The 27,484-nt window shown below is 37.6% G+C and overlaps 1 protein-coding gene across 2 annotated transcripts; it reads left to right on the top strand.

Annotated features, from left to right (window-relative positions):
• Window positions 1-134: 134 nt before the first annotated feature.
• On the top strand, window positions 135-27,484 carry LOC120525063 (thialysine N-epsilon-acetyltransferase-like). Of its 2 annotated transcripts, none has more exons than XM_039747033.1 (6): window positions 135-253; window positions 9,157-9,208; window positions 16,969-17,052; window positions 19,998-20,099; window positions 22,529-22,569; window positions 27,101-27,484. In XM_039747033.1, the coding sequence occupies exons 1-6, from the start codon at window positions 233-235 to the stop codon at window positions 27,278-27,280; spliced, it is 480 nt and encodes a 159-aa protein (XP_039602967.1). In that variant the 5' UTR covers window positions 135-232; the 3' UTR covers window positions 27,281-27,484. The 2 variants fall into 2 exon arrangements, with proteins under 2 accessions (XP_039602967.1, XP_039602966.1); XM_039747032.1 differs by lacking the exon at window positions 135-253 and adding an exon at window positions 6,147-6,255.

The following is a 27,484-nucleotide window of genomic DNA, read 5'->3' as shown; positions in this document are numbered from 1 at the left end:
TAGTCAGGGAACTTCAGAAGATCCCTAGAGCAATGCAGTCCCCAGTAGTGGTCCTGGAGCCTTCCGTGAGAAGAGTTCTCATTAATAGTTCAAAACACATAGATAGAGAGAGAGAGAGCAGTTGGGAGCATGCATTGATACAGTACATTGCCATACACGATGCAACCACCTCGGGATCCCAAATTAGAACCATGAGTTCGGTCGAACATAAGAAAATAGCAGGAAAGGTCACATGTTCAAGAGAAACAGGAAGGTAAAAGGGGAGAGTATTTCTGTGTTTTGGGAATTGGATATGTGCTTTAAACTCAACACACAGACTGGGGAGAATCTGTGTAGGTTGGCATATAGAGGAGAATATTTATTGATTTCTTGCATTTTTTTGTTCTTTGTTCTCCATAAGGGTAAGTCTTCCTTTGTATTTTTGAATAGTCTGTAAAATATCCCTTTTTAGGAATTCTGAGTACATTTTGATTGTTTGGTTTTGGGGTCTTTTGTGTATTGTGAACAAATGTTAATTGATTCCAGCTTTGCTGCTTGGTGTTGCTAGCATGGGCTTTGACTCCCCACAACTCTGAAGTGGAATAAGAGGGTTTGAAAAAAAACATTAATGAATTCAGTAGTTAATTATACTCTACAACATATTGGTATCATAGAAACTGTTGGTGTATAGCGTCTGCTGATGCCACCTCTGCCCAAACTGCTAACTCCTTCAATGTGTTAAAGAAATGTCCATAGCAGTAGAGTGTTGTACCGTATTAACCTTACACCTTGCCTGATGAAGGGGCCGTAGCTGCCTCGAAAGCTTGCATTTGTAATCTATTTAGTTAGCCAATAAAAGGTGTAATTTCACCCTACTTTCTCCTGTATTAAAGAAATGTCAGAAGACTCTTGCTCTGATAGCTTGTGTAATTGATAATAGATTTGATAAGTGTAGCTAACTTTCATTGTTTAAAGCTCTTAACTTGTGGTGATAAATTTTGTAACCTTGTCTTATAATACTTGTTTCTAAACATCCCCAGGCTTATGTTTACTTAATTATGTTGACTTCTTTTGTAAATTGCTTTGACAAAAGCCTCTGCTAAGCAAATAAATGTAAATATAGAAGGAACACTTGAAACTCTTAAGTAAATGGCAGACTTCATTAGACGTGTCCTTAAACGGTGTCGGTGTTTTTTTCTTCTGTAATGTTTAGTATTTAAAATATATTTAAAGCCAACTAAAATATTTATTTAACTAAGGAAGATGTGTTGGCGCAGAGCTTTGTAATGCTACCTCCTCGCAATTGTAAGCGATTTGATTCAAATCCTGACTTGGCCTGCCCTCTGTCTGTGCAAGTGTATCCCAAATGCTGTACACTCTTCACATGCCTATATTTGTCCTCCAAAACAATGTGCCTGTCAGACTTATGAACAGTTTTAATTCACCCTCCATATACAGTATATGTGCGTGAGTGTGCGTGTTCTCATCTTGTTCCAGTTTTGTGCCTAGTCCTGCTTTGATTGACTCTACCACTCCACAGAACCCTGAATTGAAATAACTGGGTTCTGAAAATGGTAAAATATGTTAATTAACCAAATTATTAGGAACACTGTACTAATAATGGCTAGGACCTCCTTTTGCTCTCAAAATAGCCTTATTTCTTCATGCTGTGAATTCCACAAAATGTTGGAAGCATACTTTTAAAATTCTGCCCCATGTTGACATGTTTGCATCATGTAATTTCCCCATATTTCTAAACTGAACATTCATGCTGTGAATCTCCTGTTCTACCACATCCCAAATCTTAATCTTTGGATTAAGGTCTGGTGACTGGGAAGGCCACTGAAAAATATTGAATTCATTGTCATGTTCATGAAATTAGTTTGAGATGACTTTTGCTCTGTGACTTGGTGCATTATCATGCAGGACATAGCCATTAGAATATGGGTAAATGGTGGCCATGAACAACAACAACATTTATTTATATAACACATTTTCATACAAATAATGTAGCTCAAAGTGCATTACATGATGAAGAAAGAGAAAAAGGACAAAGTAAGAATTAAAATCAGAGAACACTAACATAGAATAAAAGTAAGGTCCAATGGCCAGGGAGGACAGAAAAAAGAAAAAAAACTCCAGACGGCTGGAGAAAAAATAAAATCTGCAGGGGTTCATGGCCATGAGACCGCCGAGCCCCCTCTAGGCATTCTACCTAACATAAATTATCAGTCCTCATTGTATTTAGGGTTCTCATGGAAGGACCTGATGGTCACGTGGACTTCTGGCCTTTAATACATCAATGTAGGGGCATCATGGTTCTTTGATTAGGTGGTGGTGGTGCAGGTCACCACCACAGAAAACCAGAAAAAAAACAGAAGAGAGAGTAGGGGTTAGTATGGATTTTGGAGCCACCATGAATAATAATGATAATTAATTGAATATGCAGAGCATCAGGATTACATTAAAATTAAGTTATGAGAAAGGCATGTTAAAGTAATGTGTTTTCAGCAGTGTTTTAAAGTGCTCCACTGTATTAGCCTGGCAAATTTCTATCAGTGGGCTATTCCAGATTTTAGGTGCATAGCAGCAGAAGGCTGCCTCACCACTTCTTTTAAGTTTAGCTCTTGGAATTCTAAGCAGACACTCATTTGAAGATCTAAGGTTACGATTTGGAATATAAGGTATCAGACTCTCCGATATATATAAGATGGAGCGAGATTATTTAAGGCTTTGTAAACCATAAGGAGTATTTTAAAGTCCGTTCTGAATGACACAGGTAACCAGTGTAGTGACATCAAAACTGGAGAAAATGTGCTTGGATTTTCTTTTCCTAGTTAGGATTCTAGCAGCTGCATTCTGCACTAGTTGCAGTCGATTTATGGCTTTTTTGGGTAGTTCTGAGAGGAGTGTGTTACAGTAATCTAGTCGACTGAAAACAAAAGCGTTAACTAATTTCTCAGCATCTTTCAATGATATTAAAGGTCTAACTTCTGCTATATTTCTTAAGTGAAAAAATGCTGTCCTAGTGATCTGATTAATATGTGATTTAAAATTCAGGTCACAGTCAACAGTTACCCCTAAATTTTTACCTCCGTCTTGATTTTTAATTCTAATGAATCAAGTTTATTTCTAATAAACTCATTATATCCATTATTTCCAATCACTAAAATTTCAGTTTTTTGTTTATTGAGAAAATTACTACTCATCCACTCAGAAACACAAGTAAGATATTGTTTTAGTGAAACAACAGAGTCGGGTCATCAGGTGCTATTGATAAATGCAGTTGAATGTGATCAGCATAGCTGTGGTAGTTCACATTATGCCCCGAGATAATCTGACCTAACGGAAGCATGTAGATCGAAAAGAGCAGCGCACCCAGGTAGAGCCTTGTGGAACACGATATAGAATACCATGTGTCTTTGAAGTATAATTACCACAACTAACAAAGAATTTTCTACCTGCCAGGTAGGATTCAAGCCAATTTAAGACATTACCAGAGAGGCCCACCCACTGACTAAGGTGATTTTTAAGAATATTGTGATCAATAGTATCAAATGCACCACTCAGATCTAAGAGGATGAGAACAGATAAACGGCCTCAGTCTGCGTTTTCCCACAAGTCACTTACTACTTTAACGAGTGCAGTTTCTGTACTGTGATTTGTTCCGAAACCCGACTGAAACTTATCAAGAATAGCATGTTTATTGAGGTGGTCATTTATCTACATAATGACTGCCATTTCTTGAATTTTACTTAAGAAAGGCAGGTTAGAAATAGGTATAACATTTTCAAAAGCAGAGGAGTCGAGATTGTTTTTCTTGAGTAGGGGTTTAACTACAGCAGTCTTAAGACAGTCTGGGAAGACCCCCATATCTAATGATGAGTTTACTAGAATACTATCAGTTAGCACACCTGATAGGTGGAGGGTCTCAATTGAGAAATTATTTTATATAAATCAGGTAAGTCTATCCTGGTGAAAGAATTTAATTTGTTTGTAATGGAGAACTGGGGCTTAACAGGATGCACAGTGTTGGGAAGATATACTATTATTTCTAATATCATTAATTTTTTGATTGAAGAATACAGCAATAGCCTCACAAGTTTCACTGGAAGTATTCTGGAGGCATTAGTGACCTGGGTTTAGCAGACGATCAATCGTAGAGAACAAGACTCATTACTAGCATTGTTATTTATAATTCTAGAGAAACAGCAGTGCCCCTCAAGACGGACTGTGTTATTGTATTCTGTTATTTTAACCTTCAGTATCTCATAGATAGTTTATTTTTCTCCATTTACACTCAGCTCTACGGCACGTTCTCTTTAAATCAGACACTCTTTGGGTCTTCAATGGTATAACAGTGCTAGAAGATTTTTTAACTGTCTTTTCAGGTATGAAGGGATGCATATGGTCTGCAACAACAGTCAAACAGGCCATGGCATTCAAGCGATGATAAGATTGTTATTAACGGGTCCAAAGTATGCCAAGAAAACATCCCCACACTCATACACCACCACCACTAGAAATTGAGGTTCACCAGACCAGGCAACTTTTTTCCAGTCTTCAGCTGTCCAGTTTTGGTGAGCCTGTGCCACTGAAGTCTCAGGTTTCTGTTCTTAGGCAACAGGTGCGGAGCTTGTTCTTCTGCTGTTGTAGCCAATCTGCCTCAAGGTTCAAAGTGCTGTACATTCTGACATGCTTTTCTATTCACTACCATTGTAGTGAGAGCTTATCTGAGGTACCATAGCCTTTCTATTAACTTGAACCAGTCTAGCCATTCTCCTCTGACCTATCTCATTAACAAGGCACTTCTGTTCACAGAACTGTTACTCATTTGGTGTTTTTTTGTTTTTCGCCTCATTCTGAATAAAGTCTGGAGACTGTTGAGATTGAAAATTCCCAACGATTAGCAGTTGCAATAATATAATAATATTCAAACAATGACGTCTGGCACCAAGAATCATGGTATTATTTAAATCACTGATATGCCATTTTTTCCCCATTCTGGTGTTTGATGTGAACATTAGCTGACTCTCTTGACCTGTATCTGGGTGATTTTATGTAGGCTACTGTGCTGCTGCCACATGACTGGCTGATTAGATTTTAACATGGATACGCGGGTGTACAAGTTTTAATAAATTTGCTGAATATTTATTTAAGCGGTTAATCTGCCAAAACACACACACACACACATTTTTCTCTGGTTAGCACCCTGTCCACATCTGGTTCCCGTTTTGCGCTTGACTCTGCCTAAATAGTGGCTCCCTACATCTCGAACTACGTTATGATCCCACTTATTTTAACGTTAAGTTATTGTTTGTTCGCTTTTTTACCACGTGTTGGGCTCTCCTCTGCATTAATATTTCGAGTCGTACACACTGATACCCCATTTGACAAGACCCTCCAATCTTTTTTGCGGGGAAACAAAGCGAAAGTCTTAACGGTGTGAGAAGAAGAGAGAACACTAGGAGAGAACCGTTATCTACACGTTTCCAGCAGGCTTTCGGGTCCGAGTTCAGTAACTTACGCTCCCTATAGTGCGAATACTTGCGATTTTTTTTCTTCTAGTCTTGAGATTATCTTCCATATTCAGAAGACGTGCAGGTTAACCAGCGTTTACAAATTGACTCGAGATGATTGCGTGTAGATGAATATGCGATTGGAACTTTGTATAGACTGGTGACGTAAGATCCTATTACTTGAAAGCTTTGATTGAAAAAAGACCCAATATGTGAATAGTATTCGTAATATTATTATTAGAAGTACTGGTGAATTGCTGTACCTTTAATATACTTTAGCTCTAGATTTTATTGACTAACTGACGATTCACCTCAATAATAGGTACGATAAAAATGCAGGACAACCTGCTTCTTTAGCGACCTTTTGTAAAAAGAGTCGTATCGTCAGAAGCGAGCACGCCAATCATTGAAAGAGGGGTTAATCTCACAGACAAAAGAACACTCAAAAAGTTGTAATTGATCAATTAAAACTTAATACTACATAATCTAACGTATTTAATAGTATTATATATATTTATTAGTTAAGTTAGGATGGATAGGGACAGATTTTGTTCCTAAATAAAATACACTCTCTACAGATCACCCCCACAATTTTTGTCAGAAGAGTCACTTGGTACATCCCAGCTCATTACAAAATATTCTGCTTTACAGTCACATACCGGTAGCTCCAATTTAGTTCAGGAACAAAAAGAAAATGAAATACACTATAAGACATGCCGGACCCCAGGACTGTCGTGAAATTATGAGGTTAATTGTGGTAAGATGTATTATATTTTAGATATTTACACTGAAAATATTATTTCATATGTGTCTATACCATTTTCATTGTTACATTGTTCTATATATCGCAACCGAAACGGCTTCACTAATCGGTCAAGTTTATCACAACAGGGTTTCACAACGTGTAGCTTTAAAAGTTTTTAGTCAAACCAGTTTTTAACAATGTGTTACTATCTACTTCTAATGAAAAATAGCATATTAAAAGGTTTTATATCTCTCAATCAAAATTTGTGCAGCAAATTCCAAAGTTCCCATTCAGGACAGGTGGCTCGGTGGTTAGTGCTGTTTCTGATATTTAAGGTCGCAAACAATTCTCAATGTTTAAGACTTACATCAGTGACGTTTTTGAATCCTTTGTGTATTAATGGATTATTTGCTTTTTTTAAAAAAGTGTAATTAATAATTTTATTGTGTAATTAGATTTTGCTAGTATTTGAAGGAAAAACAAGCAGCACAGCTTCTACATGTTTGTATCAAAAATAATACTTTGCTAAAGTTTCATAAAAAATTAAACAAATGCTTTTGGATGCAAGGAAAGAAGCCATGAAGATTCTATACAATAATGAAGGGTGATTTAGTTTTATATAGCAAATAATTTGGGGAGATATGACTGAATTCAATTAAGTGGGTTTGAAAATTACAAGGTGAATGGATGGAACATTTATGTGGAAATAGATTTTCATATTGAGTGAGTGTTCTCCCGTGATCCAAAGACATTTGTGAAGTAGACTAGAGACCTATCCAGAGAAGGTTGCTGCTGCAGTCACCTCAAGTTCTTTGTAATTCTATACTACAAAAGCAGGTTCGAATACACGGATAGACTTTGTTGATGGTCAATACTTCCAGTGTGCCTTGTGTAAACAGTTCGTCACATACGTATCCCTATTTGTGAGTTTTTCAGCTTCATATTGTTAATCCTAATTGCTCTGCAGTGATTTGCTTCTTGTCCATTATTTAAAGAACAGGACCTCTGTGTATCTCCCTTACTCTAAAGCAATGTACACATTAGAAAAGATATGAACTAGCATCACACCACCACTCCCCTTTGCCATTTACATTTCCCCAGTTCAGTCCCCATACTGTAAAGAACCTTGAGGCAGATTGGCTACAACAGCAGAAGAACAAGCTCCGCACCTGTTGCCTAAGAACATAAACCTGAGACTTCAGTGGCACAGGCTCACCAAAACTGGACAGCTGAAGACTGGAAAAAAGTTGCCTGGTCTGGTGAACCTCAATTTCTAGTGGTGGTGATGTATTAGTGGGGGGATGTTTTCTTGGCATACTTTGGACCCGTTAATAACAATCTTATCATCGCTTGAATGCCATGGCCTGTTTGACTGTTGTTGCAGACCATATGCATCCCTTCATACCTGAAAAAAACAGTTAAAAAATCTTCTAGCACTGTTATACCATTGAAGACCCAAAGAGTGTCTGATTTAAAGAGAACCTGCCATAGAGCTGAGTGTAAATGGAGAAAGATAAACTAACTTTCTATGAGATACTAAAGGTTAAAATAACAGAATACAATAACACAGTCCGTCTTGAGGGGCACTGCTGTTTCTCTAGAATTATAAATAACAATGCTAGTAATCCCAGAGTCTTGTTCTCTACGATTGATCGTCTGCTAAACCCAGGTCACTCAATGGAATGCCTCCAGAATACTTCCAGTGAAACTTGTGAGGCTATTGCTGTTTCTGATATTTAAGGTCACAAACAATTCTCAATGTTTAAGACTTACATCAATGAAGTTTTTGAATCCTTTGTGTATTAATGGATTATTTGTTTTTTTTAAAAAGTGCAATTAATAATTTTATTGTGTAATTTGATTTTGCTAGTATTTGAAGGAAAAACAAGCAGCTCAGCTTCTACATAATTGCATCAAAAATGATACTTTGCTAAAGTTCCATAAAAAATTAAACAAATGCTTTTGGGTGCAAGGAAAGAAGCCATGAAGATTCTGTACAATAATGAAGGGTGATTTAGTTTTATATAGCAAATAATTTGGGGAGATATGACTGTGAATTCAAATAAGTGGGTTTGAAAATTACAAGGTGAATGGATTGATGGATGGATGGAACATTTATGTGGAAATAGATTTTCATATTGAGTGAGTGTTCTCCCGTGATCCAAAGACATTTGTGAAGTAGACTAGAGACCTATCCAGAGAAGGTTGCTGCTGCAGTCACCTCAAGTTCTTTGTAATTCTATACTACAAAAGCAGGTTCGAACACATGGATAGACTTTGTTGATGGTCAATACTTCCAGTGTGCCTTGTGTAAACAGTTTGTCACATACCTATCCCTATTTGTGACTTTTTCAGCTTCATATTGTTAATCCTAATTGCTCTGCAGTGATTTGCTTCTTGACCATTATTTAAAGAACAGGAACTTTGTGTATCTCCCTTGCTCCAAAGCAATGTACACATTAGAAAAGATATGAACTAGCATCACACCATCACTCCCCTTTGCCATTTACTTTTCCCCAGTTCAGTGCCCATACTGTAATGAGTTTATGTCACCTCTAATGTAGCCAGAAAGTTATTCTTTCCTGACAGCATGGTCTAATGGGAATACATTCAGCCTTCCAGTTTAATCCATTGTCCATGAGCAAACCACTTAATCAGACTTTTGTGGCAAATCTACAAATAAAACATCTGTACTTGTATTGTACCATTGGATGATGATGATGTTCATTTCAATTTATTTGTACACATAATTGTTACACAATTTGTTTTTATATTACCTTATTTCCATAAAAATAGGTTATGGTATTGTAGTGATCCTTCTGGTATACAATATTTAAAATAAAAGTTCATTCACATGCAAATGTCAAGTTTTTAATGTGTTGATAATTATTATTTTTTGTGTTTTTTTTCTAGGAGCTGTCAGTATATGAGAAATTGGAAGAGCAGGTTAATATCACACACAAAGGTATTATGGGGTGATTCACTTATCTGTCTACTACACTACAAAGATTTCACTTTGGAAAAGTATTATAAAAACACATAAAAGATTATTTAGTTTATCTTTCACATTTTAAAGTAGTTTGTATTTGCAGTGTTGTATAGTAATGTAGAAGTACTTTCTTACTGTACTTGAGTATGTTTTGAGAATATATCTATTTTACTTAAGTATAAAATTTTCTGTCTTTTTACTTTCACTTTTAGTTCAGTAGATATTCCAATGCAAATGGCTATTTTTACTCTGATATATTTTGATAGACACATTTATTACTGCAATATTAAACCAGAAAACAAATAGGTTGTGCATACACGCACAATGCTATACTCATTCGCTTGTCTAAAATACAGGCTTCGACTACTTTAGGAACATTCTTCTTTTTCTTCTTCTTCTTTTGCTTCTTCTTCTTCTTAAGCTTTTCCCTCTCTTTATGTGGGGTCGCTATATTCAACCAGCCTCCTCCTCTCTCGTCTTTTGTATACTTCCATACCTATATTCACATTCTCCCCTTCATTTGATTTTTCTAAGCTGATTGCATTCAGTAGTTTATTTTTAAATGTTGCTGACCTTCCACTGTTAGTGTTAATCCAAGATATTTGAATGTACCCACTATTTTAAGCTTATCTCCCTGGTGGTTAACTCCTCCACCATGTTGTTGTCCCTTAAATCTTAGATATTCTTTTTTCAAGTAATTTTAAGGCCTCTGTCCTCCATAGCTCTTCTCCTCTGCTCCTCTAGTTTCCTTCCCACAATATTTTTAGTGGTGCTACGTTGCACCATGTCGGCCAAAAATAGCTTGCATCATTGGGCCTGATCTACTGCTCCTCTGGCAATAACATTCATAACTTTTAAGACATGAGCTTAATGATGATTTTTAATGTAACCCTGCCATAACTGCAAATTCATCAGTATTTCTACACTGCTTCTCATTTGTGTGTTGGCACCCTGATACATATCATTAGCTATCATTACATTTTACTCTGTCACTTCCTTCACATTTCTTGCTGCGGAACTCTATCATATGCCTCCTCTTAATTAAATAATGCCATGTACAGTCCTTTCTTTTTCTCTCTACATTTTTCCATAATTTGTCTCAAGGTGAAAATCATACTTGTTGTATCTTTTCCTGCCTTAAATCCAAAGTGTTCTTCTCCTATTGTTGTCACACTTCTTAGCATTTTATCCATTATCCTTTCTCATATTTTAATGTCTATGACATCATCTTTAGCAATAACTACTTAATGAAAATTCACATATATGAAGAATTAAATGTTTCAGCTTGTGCCAACATTTACTCATCTTTGTAGTCATTCCAGAAACACCTTAGAACTCCTGTAGAATGTGGCAAGACTGGATGTTTGAGGTCAGGACTGAATGTTAGCAATGCACAATCTCAGTTATTCCCACATCAGATGCTGCTGATGCATTCAGACACTGTCCTCACAGCAGTCTGCCAGACTAGATGGGCTGGTCCATTAGTTGCAGTGACATGTTCTTGTGCATTCATGTATTGTGGTTCACGGACCTTTGAATGTGAAACCATAAGTGATAAAGCCTAGGTAAAGAGCTTTGTCAAACGTTATTTAATGATGGGCAATATCTTAATAGTGTTTATTTTAATGACTAATGTTCTTATTCAACTGAATCTGTAATTTCATGCAGTTTGTTGTTATCCAAACAAAAATGCTGGCCATTTTTAGGGCCAGACAATGCTTAAAAATGGTTTCATTTAAAATAATTATAATAAGCTTATGAAGATTTACTTTATACAGTACTGGTATGTTAAGGAATGGATTAGCTCTTTAAAGCAGGAGAAACCTGTACACCTTTACAATTAGCACCCTGCTCCATAATTTAGGATGCAATGATTAAGACGTACACTTGTGATGAATTTCACTGCTTCAAGCTGCAGTCACTTGGCTCATGCATTAGTTATTGTAATATGTCTCATAAGCCAAAAGAATGTTTATAAAGACTTTTTGACTACATATATAAATCAGTGAGCAATCCTACAATTTACTTGTATTTGAGATACTTCAAGACTTCTACTTGAGTCATTTTCTCATGGACAAATATTACTTTTATTTAAGTCATTACCCAGCAGGATTGTTCAGTATACCGGAAGCCAATTTTAAAAACAGTATGGTATCAGTATTTTTAGTAACTGTAATAAACTGTAAATAAGGGTCAAAGAGTAGCTCAACAGGATAAACACCTCCAGAGCTACCAGCCAAGATGCAAGGGCAGAGTTGTGGCTCTGAGGATAAGAATCTGCGCTGGTGTCCTGAAGGTTGTCGGTTCAAATCCCCATCACTGCCAAAAGAGATCCTACTCTGCTGGGCCCTTGAGCAAGGTCCTTAACCTTCTGTTGCTCCAGGGCGCTGTACAATGGCTGACCCTGTGCTCTGATCTCAAGGGGTATGCGAAAACTAACAAATTCCTAATACATGAAATTGTATAAGGCAAAATAAAGAACAAAAAAAAAACATTGATTTTCTCAACCCCACTCTCTCCCCACCCCCCCAATGTGCTCAAGACTTAATCTACTTTGTCACAATCAAGGCTTTTTAGGGGATCCTTACTTTCCTTGACTTGAATGAGACCTCAAGGAGATTCCCCTTCCCCCTCTTTGCTTCAAATCAATAAAGACTTTATGTGGGACCCCACCACCTTGCTCCAAGAGGGATGCGGAGCAGAGTGTGGCACAATGGTGTGGCGTACAGGGAGGCACGTGATTATGCAGGGTGGCTGCATAATACATACCTTTAGATAAAGTGATGTAATTAAAAATAAATAAATGTAACTTTACAATAATTTAATCAACAAAAAATTAAAAGATATGCAGATTCCGTCTGTAGAAAAAATAAACACACACTTGGTTTTAATAGCTCATATTGCCCCCGTTTGGCAGAAATAAACTTTCCTATAATTGTCTAATAGTCTCTGACATTGACTGGAAGAAAGTTTTTCCCATTCCTCCATGTAGAATTTTTTCAGCTTTGCGATATTTGAGGTGTCTTGCATGCACAACTCATTTTTAAATACCCTCACACATCTCAATGAGATTCAGATTGTGGCTTTGACTTGGCCATTCTAGAACCCTCCATTTCTTTACCTTCAGCCATTCGTTGTTGGGCTTATTGGTTTATTTAGGGTCATTGTCATGTTGCAGGGTCCGCTGTCTCACATTTTTCTAAAGCACCCTTTCATCTTTGTATGGTGGTAACTCATACTTCAACAACCAGAAGCAAACCAAACAAAATGTCTGAGTTTTAAATAAGAAGGATTCAGACAAGATCCTCACTAATGATATTGTAATCATTTACACCTGATCTGGTACACTTGATTTTAATTTGAGGTATTTGAAGTGGGGTGGCACAGTGGCCTCGCAGTTAGGAGTCCTGGGTTCGCTTCCCGGGTCCTCCCTGCGTGGAGTTTGCATGTTCTCCCCGTGTCTGCGTGAGTTTCCTCCCACAGTCCAAAGACATACAGATAGGTGCATTGGCAATTCTAAAATTGTGCTTGGTGTGTGTGTGTGTGTGCGTGAGTGCCCTGCGATGGGCTGGCGCCTTGCCCGGGGTTTGTTTCCTGCCTTGTGCCCTGTGTTGGCTGGGATTTGGCTCCAGCAGACCCCCATGACCCTGTAGTTAGGATATAGCGGGTTGCATAATGGATGGATGGATGGATGGTATTTGAAGTAGTAGTATTCCAGCTGCAAACTTTGCATTTATCTTTATGCAAATTATTGAACAGACTACAAATTGTAAATATGGTATTTAGTTTATTTAATTATATCATATTTATCTACAGATATTGTTTGAATGAGGATCAAAATTTAATATCTCCACAAAAAAGAAAAAAAAATCAGTGTGCTTACTTTTTCACATGACTGTAAATTATGTGTTTATTTATGTATTATTTTTTAATACCTTTACTTGTAACTCCCATTGGTAAAACAATTTCCTACTGTGGGATAATATTCAGTGCCTCAAGTTTTCTTTGGCAGCACATAATGCACTAAACGACAACGGCAAGTAGTGACTACAAAGAGCCAAAGCTTATCTGTTTGTCTGTTCACTTCAAATTTGTAGATATGTATAAAACTTGCGTTAAACATTTTGGTTTTTATCCTCCTCTCCCAAACAGATTCCTAATATTGAAGTCATACTTTGCATCTCTGGTGGAAAGGTCTTTTAAGGATACAGTGTGTGTTGTTGCCATAAGAGGCATTTTTTTTTACTTTGGCGTGGTAAATTTGGGTGGGACCAGTCAGATGAGCTTATAGTGGATTTTATTGTTTAGCTACTGATAACAGCATGTTGAGATTAGAAGATCGCCTTCTTGAAAGAGATTTACAGCCATAAAAGTTTCTGTCACTTGGTGATTTTGGCTTGAGTTCAATGGTTTATTCTTTAGCTTATCTGCTAAAAGTGATAATAGTTAGGTTACATCCTTGTACAATTACTATGTAGATTTATCTTTGTAGTTTTATTATATATTGTAACAAAACATGGAATGTAATTTACCAGAAAAAGCAATTACAGTTTATGTAGACTATAATTGGAATCTTTGGCTGATTTAAAATTATTCACTAGGGGATTTGTCTTCACTAGCTGACTCACTTCCACAATACAAAACAATACAATACAATTTGTTTTTGTATAGCCCAAAATCATACAAGGAAAAAATCCCTAGTAGGAAAAATAAAAATGGAAGAAATCTTAGGAAAGGCAATTCAAAGATATTCAAGGTAGGTTGGGCATGTAGTGGGTGTCAAAAGAAAAGGGTCAATACAATACAATACACAGAGCAGGGCACGAGTAATCCTCAGTACAATACAATAATACAATAGTAATATTACAAGTACAGAGCAAAATGCAAGAGTAGATGATATCACATGATACGATTCAGGTTAATTCAGAGTCCTGGAGACCTCAGCCATCAAGCTGCCTCCCCCGTACTGGTCATTCCACAGCTTCTCTGAGAATTATGAAAATGTATTGGTTTATTCACATTTTCTTCCACATTCCTTAATGATGCACTTTGCATTAAATGGTGTATTCTCAATTGTTGCAGTTCACGAGCGTGGTCTTTTGTTACCAGGATAGGCACCATCAACCGGACTCTGCATTGGATTCAATAAAGCCTGAAAATAATCAATAATTAAATTACCCCACTGACATTTTCATGACTTTTTATGAAGTGTCAAAAATATCAACCCAATGCATGTACTTTACAAAAAAACATTAATATGTTGATTTTCAGAACCTGCATTGTCCAATCTGTGTTTGAATTTTCTGGATGAAGAATTGCACATAATGCATGAGCCAACACAGAATAGCACCATCATGCAAATATCTAGTTACTAATGATGGTGGTTTATATAGTCACTGAGTAACCAAACACTCACAACTTTAGGATGTGCAAGGAAAGCCATAATGCTTAGAAAAACCTTTGCTGACAAAGGGAGAATGTGCAAATTCCACATTGGTAATTACTGGGTAATATTTGACCACTAGCCTCCCATAGGTGCGATACAGCTGTGTTGCCCATTGTGCCACTGTACATGAATGGGAGCTTGAAATAGTATGTAGACTGGACAACTGACAGTGACTTGGAAATCAACTATTCCTTCACCACGCAAAACTCAAGTCAATACGAAATGTCCAGTAAGTTTACACATATGCAATTATGACGAGAACAAAAGGCTGGATTGTTGAGATTCGTTAGCACATTTCCCCTCATAATCTCAATTTAGAGTATACCCTTAAGCAAATTAATTGGTGGCTCTAAATTGGTGCAGTGTGAATCAATGTAGGTGTGTTTTTTGCACTCCAGTGATCTAGCACCCTTTCCAGGGCTTGGTTTGATGCTGTCATAATGTAATTATATGGAGACTAGACATTAAGCCCATTACAATAATGGGCACTAGAACAGTAGTGCATAAACATTAGTAGGAACAGTCTTTATTAAATGGCAAGGGACCTTGTATGTGGCTGTAATATGCGTCACTGTATTGTGTGCCTTTAATTTTCTCTCTCAGTAAGATGGGTTTGTATTTCAGTAAAATGCCTGTAATTTTGTCTGACAGTAATACAGTGGAACCTTGGCTCATGACCATAATTCATTCCAAAACTCTGGTTGTAACCCGATTTGGTCGTGAACTGAAGTAATTTACCCCATAGGATTGTATGTAAATACAATTAATCCGTTCCAGACCGTATGAACTGTATGAAAATATATATTTTTTAAAGTTTTTAAGCACAAATATAGTTAATTACACCATTGAATGCACAGCGTAATAGTAAACTAAATGTAAAAATACTAAGAAAACCTTGAACAACAGAGAAAACTAACACTGCAAGAGTTCGCGCTATAGCCTTACGACTTAATAAACAACCAAGAAAAGTAACATTGCAACAATGCACACGCACGCCTGTGTGTGTGTGTGTGTGTGTCTCTCTCTCGCGGGCCTGCATGTGTGTCTCTCTTAAGCGTGTGCCTCTGTGTCTGTGTGTGTGTGTCTGTCTCACTCGGGCCTGTGTGTGTGTGTGTCTGTCTCGCACGCACCTGTGTGTGTGTCTGTCTCGCGAGCGCCTGTGTGTGTGTGTGTCTGTCTCGTGCGCACCTGTGTGTGTGTGTGTCTGTCTCGTGCGCGCCTGTGTGTGTGTTTGTCTCGCGCACGCACGCACGCACCTGTGTGTGTCTCTCTCTCTCTGCACAGGAAGAGACTGAACACGTGCCGTGTGGCCCCACGCATGCGCACTTCACCAGAAGATACACACACACGGACACCTGGATGCACACAGGGGTTTTATTAAAGAGGATATTCTGTTCAAAAAAAAAAGTGGTTTAAAACAAAATTTTGAATTATTCCAAACTAACATGGGTTTAAGTTAAAGGAGGTTATGAGTAAGCTTTATAACACACTGAGTTCATCAACAACATGGGGGCACAGATGGAAACTTGTTGTGGATAAATTTCACACCAACATTAGGAAGTTGTTCTTTATGTAGAGAACCACAAACACATGGAAGTAGTGTAGCAGACAGCAGGACTTTAGGGACCATCAAAACTCAAACTTATTTTGGAGAAATTAGATGAATAGGATTTCAGAGCTTTGTTAGTCTAAATAGCTGTTCCCATCAAACATATTGTAATTTTTTCAACATCTTTTTATAAACAAGGTATTTTTGACCATGTTGTAGTTTTAAACATGAATGTGCTGTGTTATGGACTGGTTCCCAATTTAGGCTTGATTCCTTCACTGTACTTGACGCTTTAAAGATGGGTTCTAGGCTCGCATGGCTCTAAATCTGGACTACTCAGGTTAAGAAAATGAATTGGAGAATATACATTGTGAAAGTCAACACCTCTTAGGACCCAGGGCTAAACTGTTCAGAATAAAATTATTTATTAAATTGTAAAACAGAAAGGTGAATGGCCTTCTGTTGTGGCTTTTCCAGTTTGTGAATATCTTAGGAGGAGGAGGAGGAGGTTAAGAGCATGCACTGATCCCAGATTAGGACCCAAGTGCAGCCATGCAATGGGTGATACCTCAGCACCACACTAGTTTAGATGGAATGGAACCAATGTGAGGTTTTTTTATGGTGGCTGGAGTGCCAATTCTTCCACCAGCCCCCAGTTTTTTCCCCTGTAGGTTGGGCTGTTCCAGAAATGAATTAAACATCAGGTATTTTTTAGGTTTTATATCTAATTGTTTTTTGCAGAGCTTGAAGTAGATGGATTTGGAGAAAACCCATTTTTTAAATGTCTGGTAGCTGAAGTCCCAGAAGACGAAAGAACTAAAGAAGGTAACTATTTTTTGCTTTTGCTAGTTGTCAACAGCACAAACTAAGAGCTTTAAAAATTGTACTTTATCCTGATCTTGTAAGTCACCTTGCATAATGGGGTAAACCATATTTGCAATAATACTAATAATAATAATATGCCTCCAAACTCCATGTAGCTGAACTCATTTTAGGTCTGGAAGTCTAATTTGGAATAGTGAGTTCTACTGGGTAAAGCAGGGGTTCTTAACCTTTTTAATCTGATGACAAAAATAGGAAAATACTCGGACCTAAAAAGACAAATATCACCATAATGACACTAGAGCCATAAAAAGACAAATAACAGTTGCCAAAAAATAAAAACTGTAAAAGTATATCTTGTATAATTATTACTAAACGAGAGAAGTGGAGAGCAAACATATGGTTAATAAAGCAATAATAATCATTCAAAATAGGAAATAAATTCCTGAGATATATCACTGCCAGTGTAAATACTTAGTTTAAGTTTTTGTAAAGCTGAAAAATACAATACAATACAATACAATTTATTTTGTATAGCCCAAAATTACACAAGAAGTGCCGCAATGGGCTTTAACAGGCTCTGCATCTAGACAGCCTCCCAGCCTTGACTCTCTAAAAAGACAAGGAAAAACTCCCAAAAAAACCATTGTAAGGAAGAATGGAAGAAACAGGCAGTTCAAAGAGAGACCCCCTTCCAGGTAGGTTGGGCGTGCAGTGGGTGTAAAAAAAAAGGGGGGTCAATACAATACAGTACAATACACAGAACAGAACAAATCCTCAATACAGCATAAAAATAAAAATTTTAGAAGTACGGAGCAGAATTTAACAGTAGATGATATTACATAATATGATTTGGTCATTTTTGAAGTGCAGCGTGAGGATATGATGATTTTTGAGAGGATGGTCATTTAAGTCATGTGTGGGTTAAGGAATGAAACAGTCAAAAAACAATTAATCAATGCAGTTTATTTATCTTGTCTTATGTAACATTTTTGAAATAACATTTTTCGAATGAGCTCCACCATTAACAATACATTTTTCTAAATTAGTTCACAAATGATTGAACATATCACACTTTTCATTTTACAACTCAATAAATTGAGTAAAGAAATTGAGAAAAAAAGAACCTTACTTTCTGAGAAATGTTTAAACATGTGGGCACACTCATTGATGAATCCCCACGATTCATTGGTAAAAAGCCACTTTTGAATTGAAGACCAACCTAACCACTGCATTCATTGGAAAGAGGGAAAGACAGATCTTCAATTCAATAGTGTGACCCCGTGTGAAGGGGTTCCTGTTTGTGGATTACTTTCACATTCCAGAGTTATTTATTTATTTTTTATCTGAGGCTAGGGATCTGCACTGGCAATCGGAAGGTTGCCGGTTTGAATCCCGTAAATGCCAAAAGGGACTCTGCTCTGTTAGGCCCTTAACCTGCAATTGCTGAGTGCTTTGAGTAGTGAGAAAAGCACTATATAAATGCAAAGAATTATTATTATTATTTTATGGATGACTTGACATGTGGATTATGCAACGTGAATAATGTGAGATTTTTTTCATTAACATTTTTGGTATTGCTTGCTGTTATGGTTCTGTGTTTTTTCTAAATTAAATTTATTAAAAGCAAGTAACATTCCATGCAAACAAGTCAAGAAAAAGAGGAAGGCCAACAGCCAGTGTAAAATTTTAAGAGTAGAAAAGTGGCAGGAGAATCCTTTTCCCAAATATAAAAGCTTATTCTGAAATGTTATTGAGTAGATCCTTCCAGGTTTTGAAAAAGTTCTGCACAGATTCTCTAAGTGAGAATTTGATTTTTTCCAATTTCAAATAATATAAAACATCAGTTACCCAATGACTTAACATAGGTGGACTAGGATTCATCCAGGTGAGCAAGATAAGTCTACATGCTACTAGCATAGTAAAGGCAATTACAATTTGTTTGTCCTTTTGTCATTAACAGTCACAGCTGTTAATGGTTCCTGTTTTATCAGAAACTTTGTTACATCCTTTTTTAAAGAAAACATGAGTTTAATTTTTTTTCTTGGCCACCACTACAAAATACATGGGGTAAGTTACATATAAAGAAAATATCATTTTTTGGTTGAAGTATGAATTAATGGATACAAGCAGCCACTAGAGGGCTCTATATTACAGCCTATAACCTGCTGGCTTGGAGTTCGCTCACCTTTCACTTAATAGGAAGAGAACAGTTCTCTGCGAGGAAATAAGAGTGGTCAGAAATGTGAGTATGAAAGAGGACAAACAAAGCAAAAACATGACATTTTGTCATGTAAAACAAAGAGCGAAATCAGAGAAAATAATCCAGCAATTAAAGGTACTTTTGTTCAGGGCTTGTAAGTGTTTTATTTTGTTTTGATTGTCCAATTCTTGATTCCTTGTGTTATACACTTGTTTTTTTATTATGGATTAATTTAAACAAGCTGTCCCCAGGAAAGCACAATAACTATACCCACGCACATGATGGGTTCAAGTGTAAGGGCAACATCATCCCACAAGACAACAGTAAATATAGCAGATTTCATGTGTATCATTTACATTTACTTATTTGGCTGATGCCTTTGTCCAAGGTGATTTACATCATTTATGATACAATTGGTTGCATTTCTTTTGGTTTTCCAGTTGGAGCACAGGCCAGTCAAGTGACTTGCTCGGGGTCACACAGTGTCACTAGCAAGATTTGAATCCACAAACTCAGGGTTTGAAATCCAAAGCCTTAACCTCTGCACTACACTACCATGTCTCTTGTGTAAACTCTTGATCACTCAGAAGAAGGTCAAAAGATAAATTGGCAGGTTGTACTAATCTACTGTATAATATATACAGTATATTTTTACTTTCTAAGATTAAAGCAAGTAATGTGAGCTGGCACATTAGATTGTTAATTTCTTTTTGTTTTGTTTTTTTTGTTTTGTTTTGTTCCTCAGGACACACTGTTGTGGGATATAGTATGTACTATTTTGTTTACAGCCCATGGAAAGGTCGATCAGTATGCATGGAAGATTTGTACGTGATGCCCGATTTCCGAGGTAGGCAATCACATACCCTTAACTGTACACTCCATATGTTTCCAGAGATTATGTGCCGCTGTATATGAGGCAGTGAGCTCAACTTCTTTAATAGAATTTGTTCAAGTGAGTCCTAAGAAATTTTAACAGTGACTGTCTAGCTCATTCATGAAACATTATGACTGCCCAACAAATAGTGACACTTGTCTCTCTCTATGTGGATTTTGCACATTCTGTCTGTGTTCATGTCTGTTTCCTTTCAGTACTCTTTTTACCGCAAACATGCCAGTGAGTTGCAGGCCAGGTTGATTCCTGGCTCAAATTTGCCCAGTATTAAATAGTGCTTATTTGTGTGTTTGTGTGCTCAACAATAGAGTGACATTGTGTCCAGATATGTGTCCTGCTTGGTGCCTGGTGCTACTAGGATGGTCTCCAGCCATAATCTGCAATGACGAAGTTCGGAAAATGAGTGGATGGATGTTTTTTATATATTTGCTGTTTATATGCTACTATGTAACTTGCTGTACAAGAAAATAGAAAACATTTTCCCTTGCTTATTCTTGATGGACATCACCTAATTCTGATAAGGTACCTTGTACCATAACCTGAGGTTACTATCTCCACTCTGCAATGAGCAGGTTTACAAAATGGGTGGAGGGGTAGAAAGGGTTGTTTACCATATATATTGAAATATAATGTGCTCTTCTAGAAAGCAGAAAATAACCTATAAATTAAAAATTGAAATATTAGCACTATTGTTGGCAAGTTGCTGGAGCCAGTGGGGAAATGTATGTTAAAATAAATAAAGGCTAAAGGGTCAGGACATCTCCATGAGGAGGTACCACTACTGATGTCCAAATCCAGGGGACTGAAAAGTCAGACAGAGCAAACACATGAAGTAATGATTCTAGCACAATTAAGAGGAAGTGCATTTAGGACAGAAGACAGGAAGTGCTTCCTTACTCAGAGAATTGTGGGGATTTAGAACAAACTATTAAGTCATGGAGTTGAAACAGAATCCTTGACAACCATCAAGAAAGATATCAATTAGCCAAACAAACAAGCCTGATGGACTGAATGGTCTCCTCTAATTTGTCAAATTAGTTATGTTCTTATGTGTGACTCAGCCAGATGAAAGATCTTGGCAGTTTAACCAGTGGAGTGGAATTTTGTGGCAACTGCAAAGGCAAAAAATCAACAACTGTGCATAACATTACATCCCTAACCCACTTAATCTAACTCTTTCTTATGATGAGAAAGAACTTCTCCTAGTAGCAGTGTTCACAAAGTGAGAAACAGCCATGGATAGCTTATCAGGATCTAATATGGAGTTGACAGTCAAGTTAATATGACCTTCCTAAGGATATGGGAGGAAAAGTAGAGTATCTAAAGAAAAACCTACACAGACACAAAGAGAATATGTAAAATCTAGACAGACATTTTCTAGGCCCAGGGTTCAAACCTAGGATGCTGGTTCTTTGAAGCAACAGTGTTAACCACAGTAACTTTGTTAATGTAGTCAAAACAAATGTTATGAATCTCAGCAAAACTATAAGAAGCAAAAAGCAAATGGACAATCAACACACAAGATATGTATAGTGCAGTGCAGAGGCAAGTGTTCTGGAAAAAAGATGGTAGGGTGCAGATTTTATTGCAAGCACTATTAAACATACTGTGAATTAAGGGATATTGTGCTCATACTGTATTATGTTCTAGAGTACCGTGTCCAGTTCTGGTACTGTGCTACAAGAAAGAAACAGTAGCTGTAGAGGCTGGACTAGGGTGCATGTTCTGTTCCTGGAGGCTCAGGGAATTAAACCTTTTTAGTCTTAAGCAAATAACCTTTATGGGGATCAAATCCCAGTCTTCACAGTTCTCAAAGGCATCAATAAGGCTGACCCAGCAGATTTTTTTTTAAATAAATACCAATTCAGGAACACTGGTTCAAATGATGATGAATTCCATTTAAAGCCCAAGTCAGAAAACTATTTTGACAAAATGAGTTATGTTGTCATAACTGAAACATCTTTTATAAGCATCTGGGTGAGATTTTGGGAAAATATATATTTTAGCTAACCAAACGAGCCTGATGTATTGAATGGTCTCCTCTCATCTGTCAAACTTTGTTTCTTCTTTTGACTATATAATAAGGGTTTATTGTTTTTCCAGTGTCTATGTAGTTTTTCTTTGTTTATTCTGGTTTCTCCGCATCTTAAAAATGTGCAAGCTAAGTTGATTGATAACCCTAAACAGGTTCATAAAATTAGTTTGCCTTGCAAAGCACTGGTGTTCCTTCCATGGCTGTTTCCTTCTTTGTATCCATTGCAACTAGAATAGGCTGTAGCCCACCATAAACATGTATTTTAATGAGTAACTCCAGAAAATGGTTGAGTGGAATTCTATTAAGTGACTATTTATTTAGCTGTACTCTTCTTTTCATTATTTGGCAGGTCAAGGAATTGGGAAAGCTTTGATGTGTGGCATTGCAAAGGTAAGTTTGTTTCTTTCTTTATTTAAACAAAATGTTATTTAGACAGTTTTGATTTTAGCACATTTAATTAATAAAAAGAAATATAAAAAACAAATAACCCAAACTCACAAATTCCATTACATTTCATTGCACTTGCTCTTTTGCTTTTGTATTAGTGATGACTGACATATTTGTCTAAATACTTCTGTTTAGGACAGCACAATGGTGTAGTTTTATGCAGTCAGTGTTCTCGGTTTGAATACAGTGGCCAGTCATTTCTTATGTAGACCTTGCACTTTGTCCCCATGTCTGCATGGGTTTTTCTACTGAATACTTCAGTTTTCCTCCTACATCACAAAGTCAGCAGGTTTCCTTCACGTTTTTCACATTTTTGCCAAGCTGCAGCCTTGTTCTAAAGCTATTTAAATTCATTTTTTTCCACATCATGCAACACTCAATATCCCAGAATGTCAAAGTGGAAACAGGATTTTAGAAATTTTTCCTAATTTGTTCAAATAAAAGACTGACACATTGACACAAGTATTTAGACCCTTTCCTCACTAGCAGTGATTACAGCCTGGAGTCTTCTTGGGACTGACACAACAAGACTGGCACACAAGAAGTTGGGGACTATCTGCCATTCTTTTGTGTAGATCTTCTCAGGTTCTTTCTTCAGTGGACAGCTATTTTTGGGTCACTCCAGAGAAGTTAAATTGAGTTCAAGACTAGGCTCTGGATGGGCAACTTACTGTAAGTACATCCCTAGAGTTATACCTAAGCCGCTGCTGTGTTGTCTTTGCTTTGTGCTTAGGGTCATTGTGCTGTTGGAAGGCGAAACTTCAGCCAAGGTCCAGAAATCATTGAAGCAGGTTTTTATTAAGGATAATTTTGTACTTTCTTTAATTTAGCTTTCCCTCAACACTGTCTACTCTCTTAGTCCCTGCCATTGACTAACAATACCACAGCATGATGTGGCAGCCATCGTACTTCATCATATTAATGGTGTTGTACAAGTAATGAGCGGTGCCTGATTTCTTCCAGTCACAGTCTGAGAGTTCTTTAGGTGCGTCTTTGACCACTGTGCATAAACCTCAGATAATTGGAGTGTTGCAGTGATGGTCGTTCTTCTGCAAGTTTCTCCCATGTTCACACAGGTTCTCTGGAGTTCAGTCAGGGAAACCATAGAGTTCTACGTCACCTCTCATACCGTGGGCCTTTTCTATGATTGGTCAGTTTGGCCAAGTGGTCAGTTCTAGGAAGAGTTGTGGTTGTTCCAAATATATTCTATATAAGAGTTATTGCTCTTGGGTACCTTCAATGCTGCAGGAATGATTTTTTGCCTTCCCCATATCTGTGCCTCGAAACACACCCCTGTCCCTAAGCTCTGCATACAATTCATTTAACCCTGTGGTTTGATTTTTTTTCTGATAGACATTGTCAACTATAATAACTTTTATGGACAGGTGTGGGCCTTTCCTAATCATGTCCAGTCAATTGAACTGACTACAGCTGTACTTTAAACAAGGTGTAGAAACATCTCAGTGGTGACTAATAGAATAGGATGCGCCTAAGCCTAAGCTGTTCAGCTATGTCAATGTGATATTTAAACTTTTTGTTTTTAATATATTTGCAGAACTTTTTAAAATTGTATTTTCACTTTGTTATAGTGGGTATAAAGTGTTGCTTGATGTTGGGAAAAAATAATTTAAATGATTTTAGCATAAGGCTGTCACATAATAACGTGAAAAAAATGAAGGGCTCTAAATACTTTCTGAATCCACTGTACATGCTGCTGAAATCCCCTTCATCTTTGTTTAATTTAAGTGCTTTCCTTCTAAATGTAAAAAAATTAAAGTGTGTATATATATATATATATATATATATATATATATATATATATATATATATATATATATATATACTGCTCAAAAGAATTAAAGGAACACTTTTAATCAGAGTATAGCATAAAGTCAATGAAACTTATGGGATATTAATCTGGTCAGTTAAGTAGCAGAGGGGTTGTTAATCAGTTTCAGCTGCTGTGGTGTTAATGAAATTAACAACAGATGCACTAGAGGGGCAACAATGAGATGACCCCAAAACAGGAATGGTTTAACAGGTGGAGGCCACTGACATTTTCCCTCCTCATCTTTTCTGACTGTTTCTTCACTAGTTTTGCATTTGGCTACAGTCAGTGTCACTACTGGTAGCATGAGCGATACCTGGACCCTACAGAGGTTGCACAGGTAGTCCAACTTCTCCAGGATGGCACATCAATACGTGTCATTGCCAGAAGGTTTGCTGTGTCTCCTGCACAGTCTCAAGGGCATGGAGGAGATTCTAGGAGACAAGCAGTTACTCTAGGAGAGCTGGAGAGGGCCATAGAAGGTCCATAACCCATCAGCAGGACCAGTATCTGCTCCTTTGGGCAAGGAGGAACAGGATGAGCACTGCCAGAGCCCTACAAAATGACCTCCAGCAGGCCACTGGTGTGAATGTCTCTGACCAAACAACCAGAAAGACTTCATGAGGGTGACCCAAGGGCCCCATGTCCTCTAATGGGCCCTGAGCTCACTGCCCAGCAGCATGCAGCTCATTGGCATTCGCCATAGAATACCAGAATTGGCAGATGCACCACTGGTGCCCTGTGCTTTACAGATGAGAGCAGGTTCACCCTGAGCACGTGACAGAAGTGAAAGGGTCTGGAGAAGCCATGGAGAACATTATGCTGCCTGTAACATCATTCAGCATGAGCAGTTTGGTGGTGGGTTAATGATTGTCTGGGGAGGCATATCCATGGAGGGTCACACAGACCGCTACAGGCTTGACAAAGGCACCTTGGCTGCCATTAGGTATCAGGATGAAATCCTTGGACCCATTGTCAGACCCTATGCTGGTACAGTGGCTCCTGGTGCACAACAATTCCTGGCCTCATGTGGTGAGAGTATACAGGCAGTTCCTGGAGGATGAAGGAATTGATACCATTGACTGGCCACCACACTATCCTGACCTAAATCCAATAGAACACCTCTGGGACATTATGTTTTGGTCCATCCAATGCCACCAGGTTGCACCTCAGACTGTCCAGGAGCTCAGTGATGCCCTGGTCCAGATCTGGGAGGAGATCCCCCACAACACCATCTGTCATCTCATTAGAAGCATGCACCGATGTTGTCAGGCATGTATACAAGAACACAGGGGCCATACAAAGTGCTGCGTACAATTTTGAGTTGCTGCAATTAAATTTTGGCAAAATGGACTAGCCTGCCACATAATTTTTTCACTCTGATTTTTGGGGCGTCTTTGAATTCAGGGCTCTGTAGGTTGATCATTTTCATTTCCATCAAACGATGTGGCATCCTTTCGTTCCTAACACATTACCCAGTCTATATCAGTATAGATATCCAGGAGGATTTCTTTTTCCCATTGAGATCTGATGTGTTTTCAAAGTGTTCCTTTAATTTTTTTGAGCAGTTTATATATATACACACATATATAAAAATATATAAAAGTCCAAATTATTATTTTATTTGAACTGCACAGTGCACAAAGCACCCTCCTCTCCACAATACTCATATAAATAACAATACTCTACAATGAACCAATCCTCCACTCTCAGACTTGTTGCGACCCTTCCACCCAGCTCACCTCAATGTCTTGGGATTTTCCACAGTCCTTTATAGTCCTCAACCCGGAAGTGTTTCGCCCTGTCTGTCCACATGACTAGGAACACTTCCGGATCAGATAAAAATCCTTTTTCTTCACTCCAGAAGCATGTCATTCCCCTTGTCCATGTGACTCGGATATACTTCCGGGGTGTAGGGCAAATAATATTCTTTGCTCCTCCCCTGCAGCGCCATCTAGCGGCCCCTGTGGTATTCATGGAATTGAACAGTAGATTCTTTTAGGGATGGAAGTTCTGCACGTTTTTCTGGCAATGAAGCTGGGAGTTAAGCCTTTCAGTTTACTAGTCAGTCCACAACCCAAACCTCAAATATGGTCTCAACCCATATGAAAAAAAAGATGGCAAGTACAAGCAGCGAATAAGAGTTTCCCATGTAGGATTGCTATATTCAAATCATGTGACAAAGTGAGGATTTCCATTGCTTCACCTTGTTTCCCTTTATAGAATTCATTGTAAAATGTTTATGCTTTTAGACTTATTATTATGTGTGTGGAGAGACAATCGAAGGGCGCTCCTCTGTGTTAATGACTAAATTTGTCTTATACTGCATAAAATTTAAAAAAAAATGTGTTTGTTAACTCATAACTTCTTTAACTGAGTCACACATGTACAGGTTTTGCAAGGTTTTAAACACACCATTTAATTACAAAAGAAGATCACATAACACAGCTAGGATTAGCTTCCAATTTTAAAAACTGGTTGGAACAAAAAGATTATTTCTAGAATATTTATCACTCTCTTGAAAGATTATTAGACTTGTTATTTAGTTAGTTTGTCCCCCAGTTCTTTTTTCACTTTTTCATTTCTGTATTTTGCTGTCTTACAAAAAATTCCCTGTCTGTTTCTTTCTTTCTTTCTGCTGTGCAGATTGGCTGGGACAACAAATGCACTCGACTTCAGTTTGTTGTTCTGGACTGGAACAAGCCTTCTATAGATTTTTACAAGAGTCATGGTGCACAGAATGTTACGGAGAAAGAGGGCTGGCAGGAAATGCGCATCGACGACAATGCCATGGAAAAGCTGGCACAGATGGCACCTAAAATTTGATTAGCAAGCCTGCTGATGTATACTAATTATGCCACTCAAGAACCAGGTGTTAAGCATAATACTGTAGCTGTGTGTGACATTCATCCAACATACCTCCTCTAATTCAGATAAAGAGGCCTACGCCATAGTCCACGGGTGTCAAACTCCGGGCCTGGAGGGCTGCAGTGGCTGCAGGTTTTCATTCTAACCCTTTCCCTAATCAGT

Source organism: Polypterus senegalus, chromosome 3 (assembly GCF_016835505.1).
Source record: "Polypterus senegalus isolate Bchr_013 chromosome 3, ASM1683550v1, whole genome shotgun sequence".
Taxonomy (NCBI): domain Eukaryota; kingdom Metazoa; phylum Chordata; class Cladistia; order Polypteriformes; family Polypteridae; genus Polypterus; species Polypterus senegalus.
This window is presented reverse-complemented; position numbering and strand designations above follow the sequence as displayed.

Excerpts from the sequence above, each read along its gene's own strand:
- LOC120525063 (XM_039747032.1), top strand. The coding sequence starts at position 6,193 with ATGAAATACACTATAAGACATGCCGGACCCCAGGACTGTCGTGAAATT. Across the intron at positions 17,053-19,997 it reads AGACGAAAGAACTAAAGAAG|GACACACTGTTGTGGGATAT; the intron begins GTAACTATTTTT and ends TTTGTTCCTCAG. Across the intron at positions 20,100-22,528 it reads CGTGATGCCCGATTTCCGAG|GTCAAGGAATTGGGAAAGCT; the intron begins GTAGGCAATCAC and ends ATTATTTGGCAG.